The 13,875-nt window shown below is 37.6% G+C and overlaps 1 protein-coding gene across 2 annotated transcripts in view; it reads right to left on the bottom strand.

The window, feature by feature from the left end:
* Positions 1 to 2,555: 2,555 nt before the first annotated feature.
* The window catches only part of TBX18 (T-box transcription factor 18), a 34,014-nt gene continuing 22,694 nt past the window's right edge, over positions 2,556 to 13,875 (bottom strand). For both annotated transcript variants that reach the window (XM_007526137.2, XM_060205461.1), the window contains exons 7-8: positions 6,680 to 6,774; positions 2,556 to 5,149 (exon numbers count right to left, since the gene is read on the bottom strand). In XM_007526137.2, the coding sequence (XP_007526199.1) occupies positions 4,425 to 5,149; positions 6,680 to 6,774 (820 nt within the window). In that variant the 3' untranslated portion in view covers positions 2,556 to 4,424. The remainder of the gene's footprint in view (positions 5,150 to 6,679; positions 6,775 to 13,875) is intronic.

The raw sequence follows: 13,875 nt of genomic DNA on the forward strand, positions 1-13,875 counted from the left end.
ACTTATAGGTGAAACTTAGGAAACCCTGACAGGAAAATGAAAATGCAAAGTAAAATTTGGACTGAGTATAGTGCATTGCACCAAAGCAAGACTCTAGGGAAGGAGGGAAAGGAAGTGAGGTGAAAAAGGCTTTGAGATCTTGGCACATAATGATGGAGAAGGGCCTAAGCTGGTGGTGAGAATATTCTGCATACCCATAGGGAGCTGAGAAGTTATACTAATGTATCAGCAAGCATACTATAAACCATTAAGCTGCTACTTCCAATAAATTGATATATAAAAAAGGGGGAGTTGGGCGGTAGCGCAGAAGGTGAAGCTTAGGTGCAAGGCATAAGGACTGGTGTAAGGATCCCAGTTCAAGCCACTGAACCCCCACCTTCAGGGAAGTTGCTTCACAAGCAGTGAAGCAGGTCTGCAGGTGTCTAGCTTTCTCTTCCCTCTCTCCATTTCTCTCTGTCTTATCCAACAACATCATTAACAAATACAACAATAAAACAACAAAGGCAACAAAAGGAAATAAATACATATTTTAAAAAAACAAAAAAGAAAGATTTAAAAATAATAATAATAAAGAAAACTGAGTTAAAAAGTGACAAAGATTTTGCCAAACATCATGACTGGGAAAACACTGATTAGATAAATTTCATAATTCCCAAGGAAATAACATTTCCTATTTAGGGAATTTAAAAAATTCCCTAAAAATAAAGAACTAATTATCTATCAATGTTTAGAAAGACACTAAACTTTTTGTTCTGACCATCCAAAACTTCCAGAAGCTTCCTTACTCCAAAAATTACTTTCAGGCGAGGCAGTATGCACACACACAAGTGCATACCCAGTTGAATGCACACACACAAGTCCCCACTCCTCACCTTCAGGGAGGACATTTCACAAGTGGTGAAGTAGATCTGCAGGTCTCTCTTTCTCTACTCAAATTTCTCTGTCATAAATACATAAGTAAATAAATAAGTAAAATGACTTTCATTTCCTAATGGAACCTCCAGGTATTTTCAAACTTGAACTATTTCAAACTAAAATATTTAAATGTTAAGGTGTTTTAAGAGCAGTCAGAGTGTGATGTTTCAAATGTCTCACCACATTTTTTAAGTGAGTTTTCCTCTTTTGCTCAAAATTGCTCTCACTAATGCTGAGAGTAAGCATGACTCTGCTATACCAGCAACACTATGCTCCCACCCACCGCCTCTGGAGGCCGCTGGAGTCTCCTGACCCCCTACATTCCAGAAAGCAGGGGTCAGCAACTAGTTGCCCCATTTGTGAAAAGTTGTTGACCTCTGGGAAGGGAGCTTGTATAAAAGCAAGTGTTCATTTTCAAAATGTGACTGGCTGTGATAGCAGCAAACTCACCCCATCACAATGTCCCTTGGAATGTTTGTGAGTCAAGGGGCTGAGAAGTGATCTGTCATCACTGGCCAGTGGTAAGAGTGGCTCATTCTTGTATCCTTGCCCTTTTCCTTTGGACCCAAAACAAACCAAGCCATTCCACCTTCCTTTTCTCACATTTTGAATTTTCATATGTTCAACATTTGTCAGGGCTTCACCTTCAATGACATGGTCAGGGCACACAGAAATTATAGTGAACACATGAAAAATGAACACCAGGCCCATTTCTCCAGGCTTGATAATTGAAAGCTGCTACAAGATTTGCATTTGGGGTATGCTTAGGAGTGCTTCTTCTTAGAACGACATTTATAGACACTTTAAATGATTACCCTCCAAAGCCATAAAAGGATTTAGGAACACACTTTAATATATAATTTCTTAAGTACTTTTTAATAAAATACAGATATATAATTATAATTATCAATGCATGTATGTCATTTAATATGATAAAAAGCTAGTCTTTGAAGTGACATGATTATTAATATTTACAGTAAAATTGAAGGAAATAGCATTTGTACAATATGCTAAGTTAAAAAAAACGACTAATAAAATAAAGCCTACTTGTATTGTAGTGCCAAATCACCAATGGTAAGAAGGAAAATGTTCTCTTCATTAACACATATGGGTATAGGTCCTTCATTACTTTCCATGTTTTCTCCAGATGGACCACTTCCTTAACTTTTACCAAGTATCAAGGTTGCAGTTGCACCTTTTTTTTCCTCCCCATTTTTTAATGAGTGATTTAATGATGATTGAAAAGATTATGGAATGGGGGGGTTTACAATGGAATTGTACTCTTAAGGACTTCTCCCAAATTTCAAACTACTGATACCCAGGGATCTCTCAATATTGGGATTTTTTTCAGGTCCCTTCATGCTAATTTTCAATTTGAAAAGTAGTTTTAATTTGATTAACTGTTACAGAATCCATAAAATTATTGTGTCCACATAAACATCCTGTGCAAATGTTATTCAAACTATAACCCTGCTGAATTATCTAGAAGCCATGTTGCTTTAAAAGTGAGTTAGGAGCTGTATGCCCTTTTCTCTATCTAAAATAGAGGTGGGTTTTAGAAATTCTATTTCCTATTGAAAAAAAATCATACTCTTAACTTGACACTTATATGAAATGTCAACAGATAGACACATCATGCATTATCTCAACAGACAGATGGTATCACCCCTATCATGCATTCTTAACCTGTCCTATTCATCTCATAATGTGCTATCCAAGTTACTTGTTCTGAAACCTTAAACCACAGACACATTAATTTTAGGTGATTAAAAATAATGCTGTTTTCCTTTCTCCAGTTTGAGGCTAAAAATACTATTGAGGTTAAAAGTTTTATAGCTTCCTTATCATAATTAGTATCTTCCTCCTTAGTCCTCCAAGAGGGTCTTCATAGTAATGGGCTTTGGCCTTTGTATTACAACCCCCCAAAAGACAGATTTCTAGAGATAACTCCCCTGAAATTCCTTCCAGTGTTATTTAATACCAGAATGGCCTAGAATCTGCTTTAGAAAAGACTCAGACAGAGAGACAAGGTTAAGGAGAGGGGAGGATTCAATTTGTAGGAGTTGTGAGACATGAATTAGTAGCATAAATCACCTTTTTCTTATAGATTGTAGGTCAGGAATCTCAAAGCATAGTGGAAATATATATCCTGGATGAGAAACCGTATCATAAGAGCCTAAGGGGAAGTTGACAGTGTTATTCCCCTTGACTTAAAACAACAGATATTTCTCCTTGGGATTCAAGAATTTGAGGTGGATTTACTTTATTTTTGTCATTCTACTCACAGAAAATATTTCTTCTCTTGTGAAAACTGGAATTTAAAAATGCTTATAGAACAAAAACAAACTGTCCTTAAGACTTTGTGGGAACTATGGAGGCTACTGCTGAAAACATGGAGACACAGTATCTTGGTGTTGTGTACAGTGTGGAACTAAACCCTGTAATTATAGTCTTGTAAACTACTATTAATCACAAATAAAATAATGATTTGAAAACTCAATGTTTACAGAATATTCTTTAGTGGTCTCTTTAATCAAGTAAATAAATGAGAAAAAAAAATCTCAAACACTGAAAATGTAACCTCTGGCAAATGAATAAATATCACCTATAAGCCCAGTGGAGAATGAAATAATATTAATGCTCTCCTGCACCTTCCTTTAAAAAATAAATCATTATAGGCTATGGATATTTACAGACCCAATGACACCTAATATCTACGTAAATAAGAATAGGAACAGGGCTGGTGAGATAACTCACATAGAAGGGTGCCTACTTTGCCATTCATGTGACCCAGGTTCAAGCCTGGCTCCCACCACCCTGGAAGAATCTTAGGTGCTGTGGTATCTTTCTCTCTCTTCCTCTGTCTCTTTCTTTTTCTATCTGAAATGAAAGTCAGCCCCAAATCATGAAGCCCTAGCAAAGACAAACAGTAAAATTAATAAATATGAAACTGGCATCAAAAAACATAATCCTTCATGATAAATATCTCATAAACAATACTAAGATTTCAACTGGCTTTCATATTTCTTGTTATTTTCACACTGTGCCCAAGAACAACAGAAATCACAAGACTGTGTTCTGGTTATCAACACTTAAGTGTGAAATAGTGCTGAGCATTTTTCTGACAAATTAAGTTTAAAATTCTAGTCTGGATAGTATCATTGCCAAGTTTCACATTTACAATTTGGCTTTTAGGAGAGTCCGGAAATCTTGGTTAAATCTACTATGGTTATAACAATACTCTACACAAGCAAATGCACTGGAGAAAATGAGAGACTGGATATGATTTTATAGGCTGCAAAACTCAATGTTCTATAAAGTGTATGTATATACTAATTGTAACTACAATTCATTATGTGAAAGTCACAAAACTGAGCGAGCCTTCATTTTCTATTATGTACGCATTTTGGAAGCTACTGGGGATTTCTTTTCACATAGCTTTTAAAGGAAAAAGGAAAGGAAGAAAACGTATTAAACTGATACAAATATAATTTAACTTAAAGGCTTCATCAGACCATATGTGCAGACACTTGAGATGATGACAGAGTTAAGCTTCCTAGGGTTCTAGAGTCAAAGAAACTCTGCTGACCCCCGCTGCTAAGCAGGTGCACTCCTTCCACAGGGGGTAACATCTGCCGATCAGTCATGGTCCCACTCGGTGAGGACCCCAAGAAACTTCCTTGAGAAGAAACAATTTTCTCAGGACTGGCAGCCAGTTTGGGGGATGTTGAAAAGTTATATCCATACAAGGCACAGGGGCTGTGTAATCTGAAAGTGTTGTAAGAACCCTGATGGGTCTGGTTAGCGGCAAAGGCGTTGCTGGAGGGTGAAGGCATGATGTACTGGAGCTGGGGGGACATCCCCGAAATCTGCATGGACAAGCTGGTCTGTGGGCAGCTGAAGGCGTCTCCATCAGTGGAACCCATGGACATGTTCACAGAAGCACCGCTGCTCACACCCACGTAGGAGGGAGTCCTGGGTGGAGCGAAGGTCTCACTGGTCTGGCTGGTAAGCCTGTTGTAGGTCTCGGCTAAAGATGTGCTGTATCGGTTAAGGGTGAGGCCAGATCGGGCACAGGTAGAATAGTCAGCTGGGGTCAGACCACACAGCTGACTTGTGTTGGGCCCCAGATGGAAGGCAGGAGAGGAGCAAGGGGAACCAGACAAAAGATGAGGGTGGGTGGTAGCAACACTATTCCCAGAACCTTGGAGTAAGGTGGAGGAACTTGTGTTTCCTACAAAAGAAAGTGAAATGTGAAAAGCAGTGATGCCAGAACCAGCTGGCCATCTTCCCCTTTCAATATTGTAAACATGAGTAGACATGGCCCATTACAAGAGGGGTCCTGAAGCTATAAAGAAGAAAAGAAGATGGTCACAGCCCTCAAAGAATTATAATTTAATTGAATTCAGACTAGAATATTTTAAACACAGTTCCTCTCAATAGTTTCAAGGCAAATTATCTCACCAAGAAATGATGTAATGTTTTTCTGCAGAAATATTAGGACAGTATCACATGAAATGCATGCATTTTTTTCCACCAACTAACTTTCTTGAAGTCCCCTCATTTACTATAACAAGTAATGCAAATAAATACTAACTTCCCTGTTAACTTTATAAACTAGAAACTCAGTTTTATTCAGTCTCTTGCTATAAAAGTTTGACCTATACCTCTCTGCCATCCACTTTTTACTCTTCCTCTTGTCATAATTTTCTCTAAGTCAATATATTTACTCACGGAGGTGGGGTAAAATCAAAAGAAGAACTAATAGTTCAAAAGCATATCCTGCCTCAAATATGTCTGCAGCTAGCCACCAAAAGTTGTGTGCACCAATAATTATGCCTGTATACTGCAATAAAGTAATCATCTGGAACTTCAGAAATCTTAGTTCCAACCAGACAACAGGGTAGTCAATCACACGATAACACAAAAACAGAAGTCTGGCAAAGTAACAGTCTTATGACACAGAGAAGGAGGGGTAGTGGCTGGGCCCTCTCTGTGAATTTGCTGGCAGATTAATGTTTGCAAACCTGACAGACTTTAAGGAAAGAGAATTCCAAGGGACTGGATAGGCTGTAAAACCTTCATTGTTTGCACAACAGTGTTTTATATAGCTTCTCAAAATAATCTAAAGGCCCAATCCAACCAATGATAATTATCTAAAGCTCAGCAAGCTAAATTTTGGGGGAGCTGGGTAGGATCAGGCACAGGACTCTGATGGTGGGAATAGGTTAAGTGTCCCACAGACAAAGCAAGAAAGAAGTGTCATCTCTTCCCATGAATTTCCTTTGAGGGAAGACCAGTCCTGAGTTTGTGGGAAATCAAGGTTGTACCAGGGACGTTTGCTTGCTTATGATGATGAGTTTCTCATCATAAAGTTAACAGGAAAATCCTGCCTAAAGTCAATTCCCCTGGAGAAGTAAGAATTTGGCAAGAAAGGGTGAACTGAAAATGGGTACAGAAAATGTCTTAGGATGTATACAAGGCACTAAAGTCAACTGGTCTCCTCATTTTAATGAGATTTAAGAGTAGGGAAGGGTTAAAAGAAATATATCGTTATGTGTACATTTTGGAAACCTAAATCATTTTCCTGAGTTCCTTGCTATATGTCACACGATTTAAAAAAAAAAAAGAAAGAAAAGGGAAAAGATGGATTCTACAAGAAGATGACACTGGTGATAAAGCTACCATTGCAGATCTAGCCATTCGCACACATTTTCCAAGGCAGGAAATGATTGTAGCTGTAACTTGGGAGACTGTGATTTACCTTGTTTGGGAATTCCAGGGATGTCTTCAAAGGTGAGAGTCCTCAGTGAAGGTCTCCAAAATGCATATGACTCCACCAGTGCTTCCAAACCCATCCTAAATGGATAGATTTGGGTTGGAACAGACATAAGAAGTCCAGTTAGGAGCAGCTGGAGATCGCACCAGTAGTACTAGCTCAGAAAACCCCACCGGTGTTAACAGGACCCCTCATATAAGCAAGGTAGAAAAGTCAGCACAGAAACACTTGAGAGACAGGCTTCCATTTTACCATCAATAGCAGGAGAAAAGAGAATCCATCCAAGACACCCTGTGCACATTCTGAGAGAACTAGCCTTATATGCTAGAAAGCCATTCACTTGGCCTAAGCAACTGAAATGAACCTATGTTCATTTGAATGTCTATGATAGCTGATTTGAGTCTGAGGCTCTGCTGTTAGCTGGGACTCATCTTTTCTTTCCATGTTATTAATTCTCTGTCTGATGAGGAGTCTCTCTTTCTGATGAAGAAACTCTTCCACACAGACATGCCCACAAAATCACCTCTTTTCTAAGAGGCGTTTCTGTTGCATCAAGTGGTATTTGGGCAATCCACTTAGAAGAACATTCATCTCACAGTGGAATATTACTAAGCTATTAAGAGTAATGAATTCATCTTCTCACCACATCTTAGATGGATCTTGAAGGAATCATGTTAAGTGACATAAGACAGAAAGATAAGGATGAATATAGAATCATTTCACTCACAGAAGTTGAGAAAAGGGATTTGGGTGGTAGCTCAGTAGGTTAAACACACGTGTTATGAAGCGTAAGGGCCAGCTTAAGGATTCTGGCTCGAGCCTCTGGCTCCCCACCTGCAGGGAAGTCACTTCACAGGCCATGAAGCAGGTCTGCAGGTGTCTTATCTTTCTCTCCCCTTGTCTGTCTTCCCTTCCTCTCTCCATTTCTCTCTGTCCTAGCTAACAACGACGACATCAATAACAACAACAATAATAACTACAACAATAAAAAAACAACAAAGGCAACAAAAGGGAAAATAAATATTTAAAATTAAAAAAAAATAAGTTGAGAAAAAAGAACAGAAGGAGAAAACAAGGCAGAATTTGGATTGGGTTCAGTGTATTAAACTGAAGTAAAGGATACTGGAAGGGCATGAGGGGGGCTTTCAAGTCCTGTGTATGATGGTGGAGGAAGACCTAGGTGGGGAGTTAGAATATCTTGTAGAAAACTGAGAAATTTTACAAATGTACCAACAACTATATTTACTGTTTTCTGTAAAACATTAATCTCTCCCCCAAGAAAAGAGAAAATTAAAATGTCAACATTGGCAATCTACACTTGACAAGATAACTCACCTGTGGAGGGGGGGAGTGGTGGTGGAATATTCATCTAAGGACAACTGGCTTGTCTCTTGGGAGAATGGTTTTTACCACAACCAGTACAGGAAGAGTGACTTTTTTGCAGTGTGTAGGAAGGGTTCATGAAAGGTGGCTCTCACAGAATAGTTCAGTATATGGAGCTGGTATCAGAATCAGATATTGTTTTAAAGCCTCTAAATAACCTTACCAGATGTATTGTTAAAGAGAAAGGATAGGTTGATTGTGAAATATGTACATATTTCAATAAAACAAAGGCAGCTATGCTAAATGCATTCATAAATGCATACATCTCCTACCATAAGTGAAGCAGTCATTCCTTCCTTCTATAAAATTCCTCTATGTTGGGAGTCAGACGGTAGCACAGTGGGTTAGGCGCATGTGGTACAAAGCGCAAGGACCAGCATAAGGATCCCGGTTCGAGTCCCTGGCTCCCCACCTGCAGGGGAGTTGCTTCGATGAAGCAGGTCTGCAGGTGTCTATCTTTCTCTCGCCTTCTCTGTCTTACCCTCCTCTCTCCATTTCGCTCTGTCCTATCCAACAACGACAACAATAATTACAACAACAATAAAAATAAATCCTCTATGTTTTCCAGGTTTTGGAAATGAGGGCGTCTACTCAACTGTCCACTCTTGAGAGCTTGCCATGCCTCCCCCACCCATCTTAGCTCTAAGCAATTTGTTTCTCCAGGTAATCTGTGTTTTTTTACTGAAACACACCGCTCCACTGCATGAAATGCCTGTTTCTTAAGTGCTAAACAATACTAAAGTTTTACTTAATATAGGTAATCTGTACTTCACACTTAAAGATAGGGTCTATCCTAATGGTTTAGGTTCAATGTATTGCCTCCTCTGGATTTCCTGCAACCTGTCCCCCCACCAAGTCATGGGATATAAACCAAAACTAGAAGAAACCCCTGTCTCACGATTGGATCCAGAAGAAAAAGGGGGAAATTATGCATAAATGTAGATACATAGTTGCAGAGACAATGGTTGGTCCATGTATACCACCTTAGGGGAACTGCAGTGGCTCACAGTGGGGAGAATGAAGAATCAGAACCCTGGTGGTGGGAATGGAGTGGATTTATACCTCTGTTAACATGTAATTTTGTAAATCAATATTATATCACTAATAAAATTTTTTAAAAACCTCAGAGTCAGCACCTACACAACATGAATAAAGCTCTGAAATGTCTATGGCTATCTGTGCAAATAAAATCATCTTACTTGCCCTTCTGTTCCATGAAGTTTATTTCCATAGAGGGCTAGGAGTACATTCTCCATCAGTTTGATTTCTGTCCTGATGCCATGTAACTGACTATTCTGTCTGTTTTTTTTAATGTATACTTTATTTATTTATTAATGAAAGAGAAAGACCAGAATACTCTTCAGCTCTGGATTATGGTGGTGATGGGGATTGAACCTGGAGCTCAGTGACTCAGGCATGAAAGCCGTTTGCAGAATCATTATGTTGTCTCCCCAGCCCTGCCCTGTCTTAATGACTGAAGGAGATGACTATAAGTATGGATGTGTGATGTGTGCCTGCACAGGCTTACTTGTGTCACACATGAGCCCACACACAGAACTGACTCATCTCTTGGTCAGCTGTTTCACATGAGCAGTCTTGGGAGCACTTCAAAGAGTCACCAGCCCCAAACTGGAACTGGGGCTGGGTTGTCATTGGGGAGATCAGGACTCAGAGAGGACTTGTATGTGCTTTACCTGGGTTACTCTGAAAGGGAAAATCAGTGTAACATCAAGAAGACTATTTGCTGGTCAACACATTGGATCAGGGGTCAAGAGAGCTGGGCCATGGCTACAATTCATTCAGACTTCCTGTGTGACCTTAAGGAAGTGCTTCAACCTCTTTGGACTCTAGTTTCCCACAAAATGGAAGATTAAAACTACAAAAGCTTCCAGCTCTAAGTTGTTTGATAATGCCCTTTGCCAAAACACTGACTGACTATAAACCAAAACCCAAATCAACCCTCTCTGTAATATTTTATGGACACTGAAGTATTGATGAGGGCATAGGGTGATACCCTACTTAGTCAGCAAGCCCTGTGTCATCCAGCAAGTTGCATTTAATGTTGGACTAATGAAGGCTGGGTGCTGTTTAACTGATTTTAACTTTAACTGTTTAATTGATACTAAATTGTTATGGCTTTCAAGAAACCTTTTTTTTAACTTCTTTATTGGGGGATTAATGTTTTACAGTCAACAGTAAATATAATAGTTTGTACCTGTATAACATTTCCCAGTTTTCCACATAATAATACAACCCCCCACTAGGTCCTCCACCATCATGTTCCAGGACCTGAAACCCACCCCCCCACCCCCACCTCAGAGTCTTTTACTTTGGCGCAATACACCAACTCCAGTCCAAGTTCTGCTTAGTGCTGTCTCTTTCAAGAAACGTTTTTTAAATGTTAGAGAATGTTGGGACACAATTTTACATAAAGCAATTTTTTGTTTAGTACCACATAGATGAGCTTTATTAATCAGTTTGGTATAATTCTATGACTAACATGGTCATTGAGCAGTCTGGGGAAAGTTTACTATACATCCACTGAACCTAAAAATGTGTTAACTATAACATAAACATCACTGCATTATTTACTTTAGCAGGGTAGACTTCACTATGCTTCAAAAAAAAAAACTCTATCAAAGAGATTCTGGGGGAAAAGTTACTGATGGTCACAAACACAAAACTCTACACTTTAAAGTGTCTCGAAGGTAGTGTATCTCCAAGTAATCTGACTTGGAACTATTGATGTTATTCTTGAGACTGCTGTTTCACACTACAAGTTCCAGAAAGGATTTCAGATATTTTGCAGGAAACAGTTATAAAATATTTATTAGCTGAATCTGGATTTTTTTTTTTAAAAGCCTTCATTTTCTTCAGTAATGGAGACTTTTCCCGTCTAGTTAAAGAAAAGATAAAAGGCACCTCCTGCAGGAGTGTAGTTGAGGTGATAATTTATACAAGATGCCTTTGAACAATTTCCACATTTTATCACCACCCTAATTTACGCTATCAAATGGCCAAGTTTATTTAGTAAAATGGTTATGTTTTTCCTGAAGTATTTAAAGAGAAGAAATTTTTGTACCTTCCTGAGTAAAAACTTTTATAGGGTCAAACCTAAGGCCTAGCTGAAAAATGAAGCTATTCTCAGCACATAAATTCTCTTTCACGTAGCAAATGTCTTGCCAGAGTGCTTTTAAGAGCTGAAGCTACTGATTCCAAAAAAAGGGTTGGAGAACCATAAATATATAGGAAGGGATGTATTTTAATTAAAAGCAAATTATATAATAGTTTTAAAAAATCACAAGTTTATGTTTACTTCTTGCCCTACTGAATCTTTATTTCATAGTGAAGGAAAAATGAAAAGAACTTGTTTTTAAAAGCAATAACAGGTTGAAGAGATAGTGTAAGAGTTATGCAAAAAAGACTATAATGTCTGAGGCATCAAAGGCCCCAGGTTCAATCCTCTGTACCACCATAAACCAGAGTTGAGCAGTGTTCTGGTAAAATAAAATAAAATAACAAATAAATAATAACCATAAAGAAATATATTGTTCTTTTTCTCACTGTCTTTCTTCTCTGTTGACACATTAAAATACATATATAGCCACCATCTTTTACTTTTAAAGGAAAACAATGCATAAGGAATCTTCAAAACTGACCAAATTCTCTCTTGTTCATATAAATGTATTTTGCATTACCAATGAGAAGTTCAAATAAGGTTTCTAAAGGGAGGAGTATTGAGTTCTATATATTTAATGTTTCAAGGAGTGAGCTAAGGAATATACTGATAAAAAACAAGTAACTTTTACATTTAAAAATGTGAAATGATTCTTTGCTAACAAAAATCAAAAGCTGTAATATAGATTCAACATGTTGTCTCTACTAAGATCATTTAAATATCTACAGCAAAAAGAAAATTTTGTGTTGAGACCTAATTCATTATTTTCAGTATGTCTATTAAACACTTTTTAAGTCTTTAATTAGATTCAGGAAAGAGTAGCAACACTGTGAATTTCATGCCTATATACTCCCAAAATAGCCAATGGGAAAGGAAAAAGGCAACTCAAACCTAGAATTTTGATGTGACCAAGTCAAACAAGAGACTCAGTAAACTATTTAAGAATGCCACTGATTTTTTTTTCTTCACCAAATATTTTCTTTAAAAAAAAAAAGTCTTTTCATTATACTAATGTTCCTAGAATTCTTCCTGAAAGCTTGTCCAGTACATGTCATCAGACATCTATGATATAAGGTTTATTCAGTATTATTATAAAATCAAAATATACTCTTAAAATATTTTTACATGTACTTCAAATAAACTGAAGGCCTTTTAAGGCCCAGGTTCAATTCCCACCCCACCATAAGGCAGAGCTGAGTAGTACTCTGCTAAAAAAGAAAAGGTATAAGCAGTGTGATAACCCTAGTATCAACATGTGGAGTCTTTATTAGAACAATCCCACAGGATAACTTGCCATGATTTCTGGTTATGTACTCTAAGGTTTAGTGCTGCTCTCCTGGATTTTCAATGACTTTTAGTTATTACCTTCCCTGCTAAGTGGGAAAAAAGAAAAAAAAAATCCTGAAAGTAATGTAAGACTTTAAGACCATTAAATGGATTAGTACAATTCTGTTGTAATCTAAACCTCAAAGAAAAGAAGATTTCATCAAAGTATTTGTAAAGGTAAATAAAGAATCATCACAAAGATTCCCTTCTTTCGCTCACCAGTATCCATCTATTACTAAATTAGTCAATTCCCATATGCCCCTCTGAAGAACAAAATCAGGCAGGCGCTGGTAATAATAAAAAATAATCCATGTGAAACAGACATAAAAAAAAAAAAAAGAATCGTTTCAAATGAGCAGACAATGTACTAGGAATACCTCAAACTAGCCTACAAAATTTCAGAGAAGCCATGTTATCAGCCTTGTTGATCCACCCACACTAAGTTGAAGGCTTTTTAATCACACTTTGGTCCTCACATTACATGATGATTAGATGAGGCACAGAACAATGACATCAAGTCTCTCCAAGCACTTGAGTACTTTCTAAGAACAAGTCTGTGTCTACACCAGCCTGGCCCAATTAAACAAGAGAACTACCCAGTTGTTTTCTCTAAATTTTTTTATAAAAATGTCCCTAAAATAAAATTATTGGACATTTTTACATCTTATAGACACAGCATGCTACTATCAGTTTTTCAAAGAATATTATCTGGAGTCAAATAATACAAATGCTTAAAAATTTACTTTAAAAAAAAAGAAGCTTTTTCAATATTTAAGTCAAAACCTTAAAGGAAAAAGCATTTGGAGAACATTAGCCTACTGCTACTATCAACAGTTATTTTAGAAAATGTTGTATCCAACGATATGATAATAGAATCATATCAATAAATTCAAAAAACTCTTGGCATGTAAGACTAGGGTGATCTGCTTTTTGATAAAGTGAAAGAGTGGAATTCATTATTGTAGCTCTCCCACTTAGTACAAACACCATAAAACATGACACAGAAAAAATAAACAAGTGTGTGGCTGTCAGCAGAGCCAAGACAAATTTGGAAACTAAAGAACATAGTTCTCTTGGCTTGGGGAGTGATTTCACATTCTAGCTGGAAATCTGAGGGAGTAAGAGATTCCCAACGCTCTAGGAGAGTGATTCCTAAAAGATTCCAAATGAGAACTATTACAAAGGCAAAATCAATAGACAATTGTGACATCACTAGAAATTCTAAACCAGAAGCAGCTGCAGGGAGGGACACAGGCAGGGGGTTCAGAAGCCTCTGAGCCCTAAGGACAGAATT

The sequence above is a fragment of the Erinaceus europaeus genome, chromosome 13 (genome assembly GCF_950295315.1).
Source record: "Erinaceus europaeus chromosome 13, mEriEur2.1, whole genome shotgun sequence".
NCBI classification, from domain to species: domain Eukaryota; kingdom Metazoa; phylum Chordata; class Mammalia; order Eulipotyphla; family Erinaceidae; genus Erinaceus; species Erinaceus europaeus.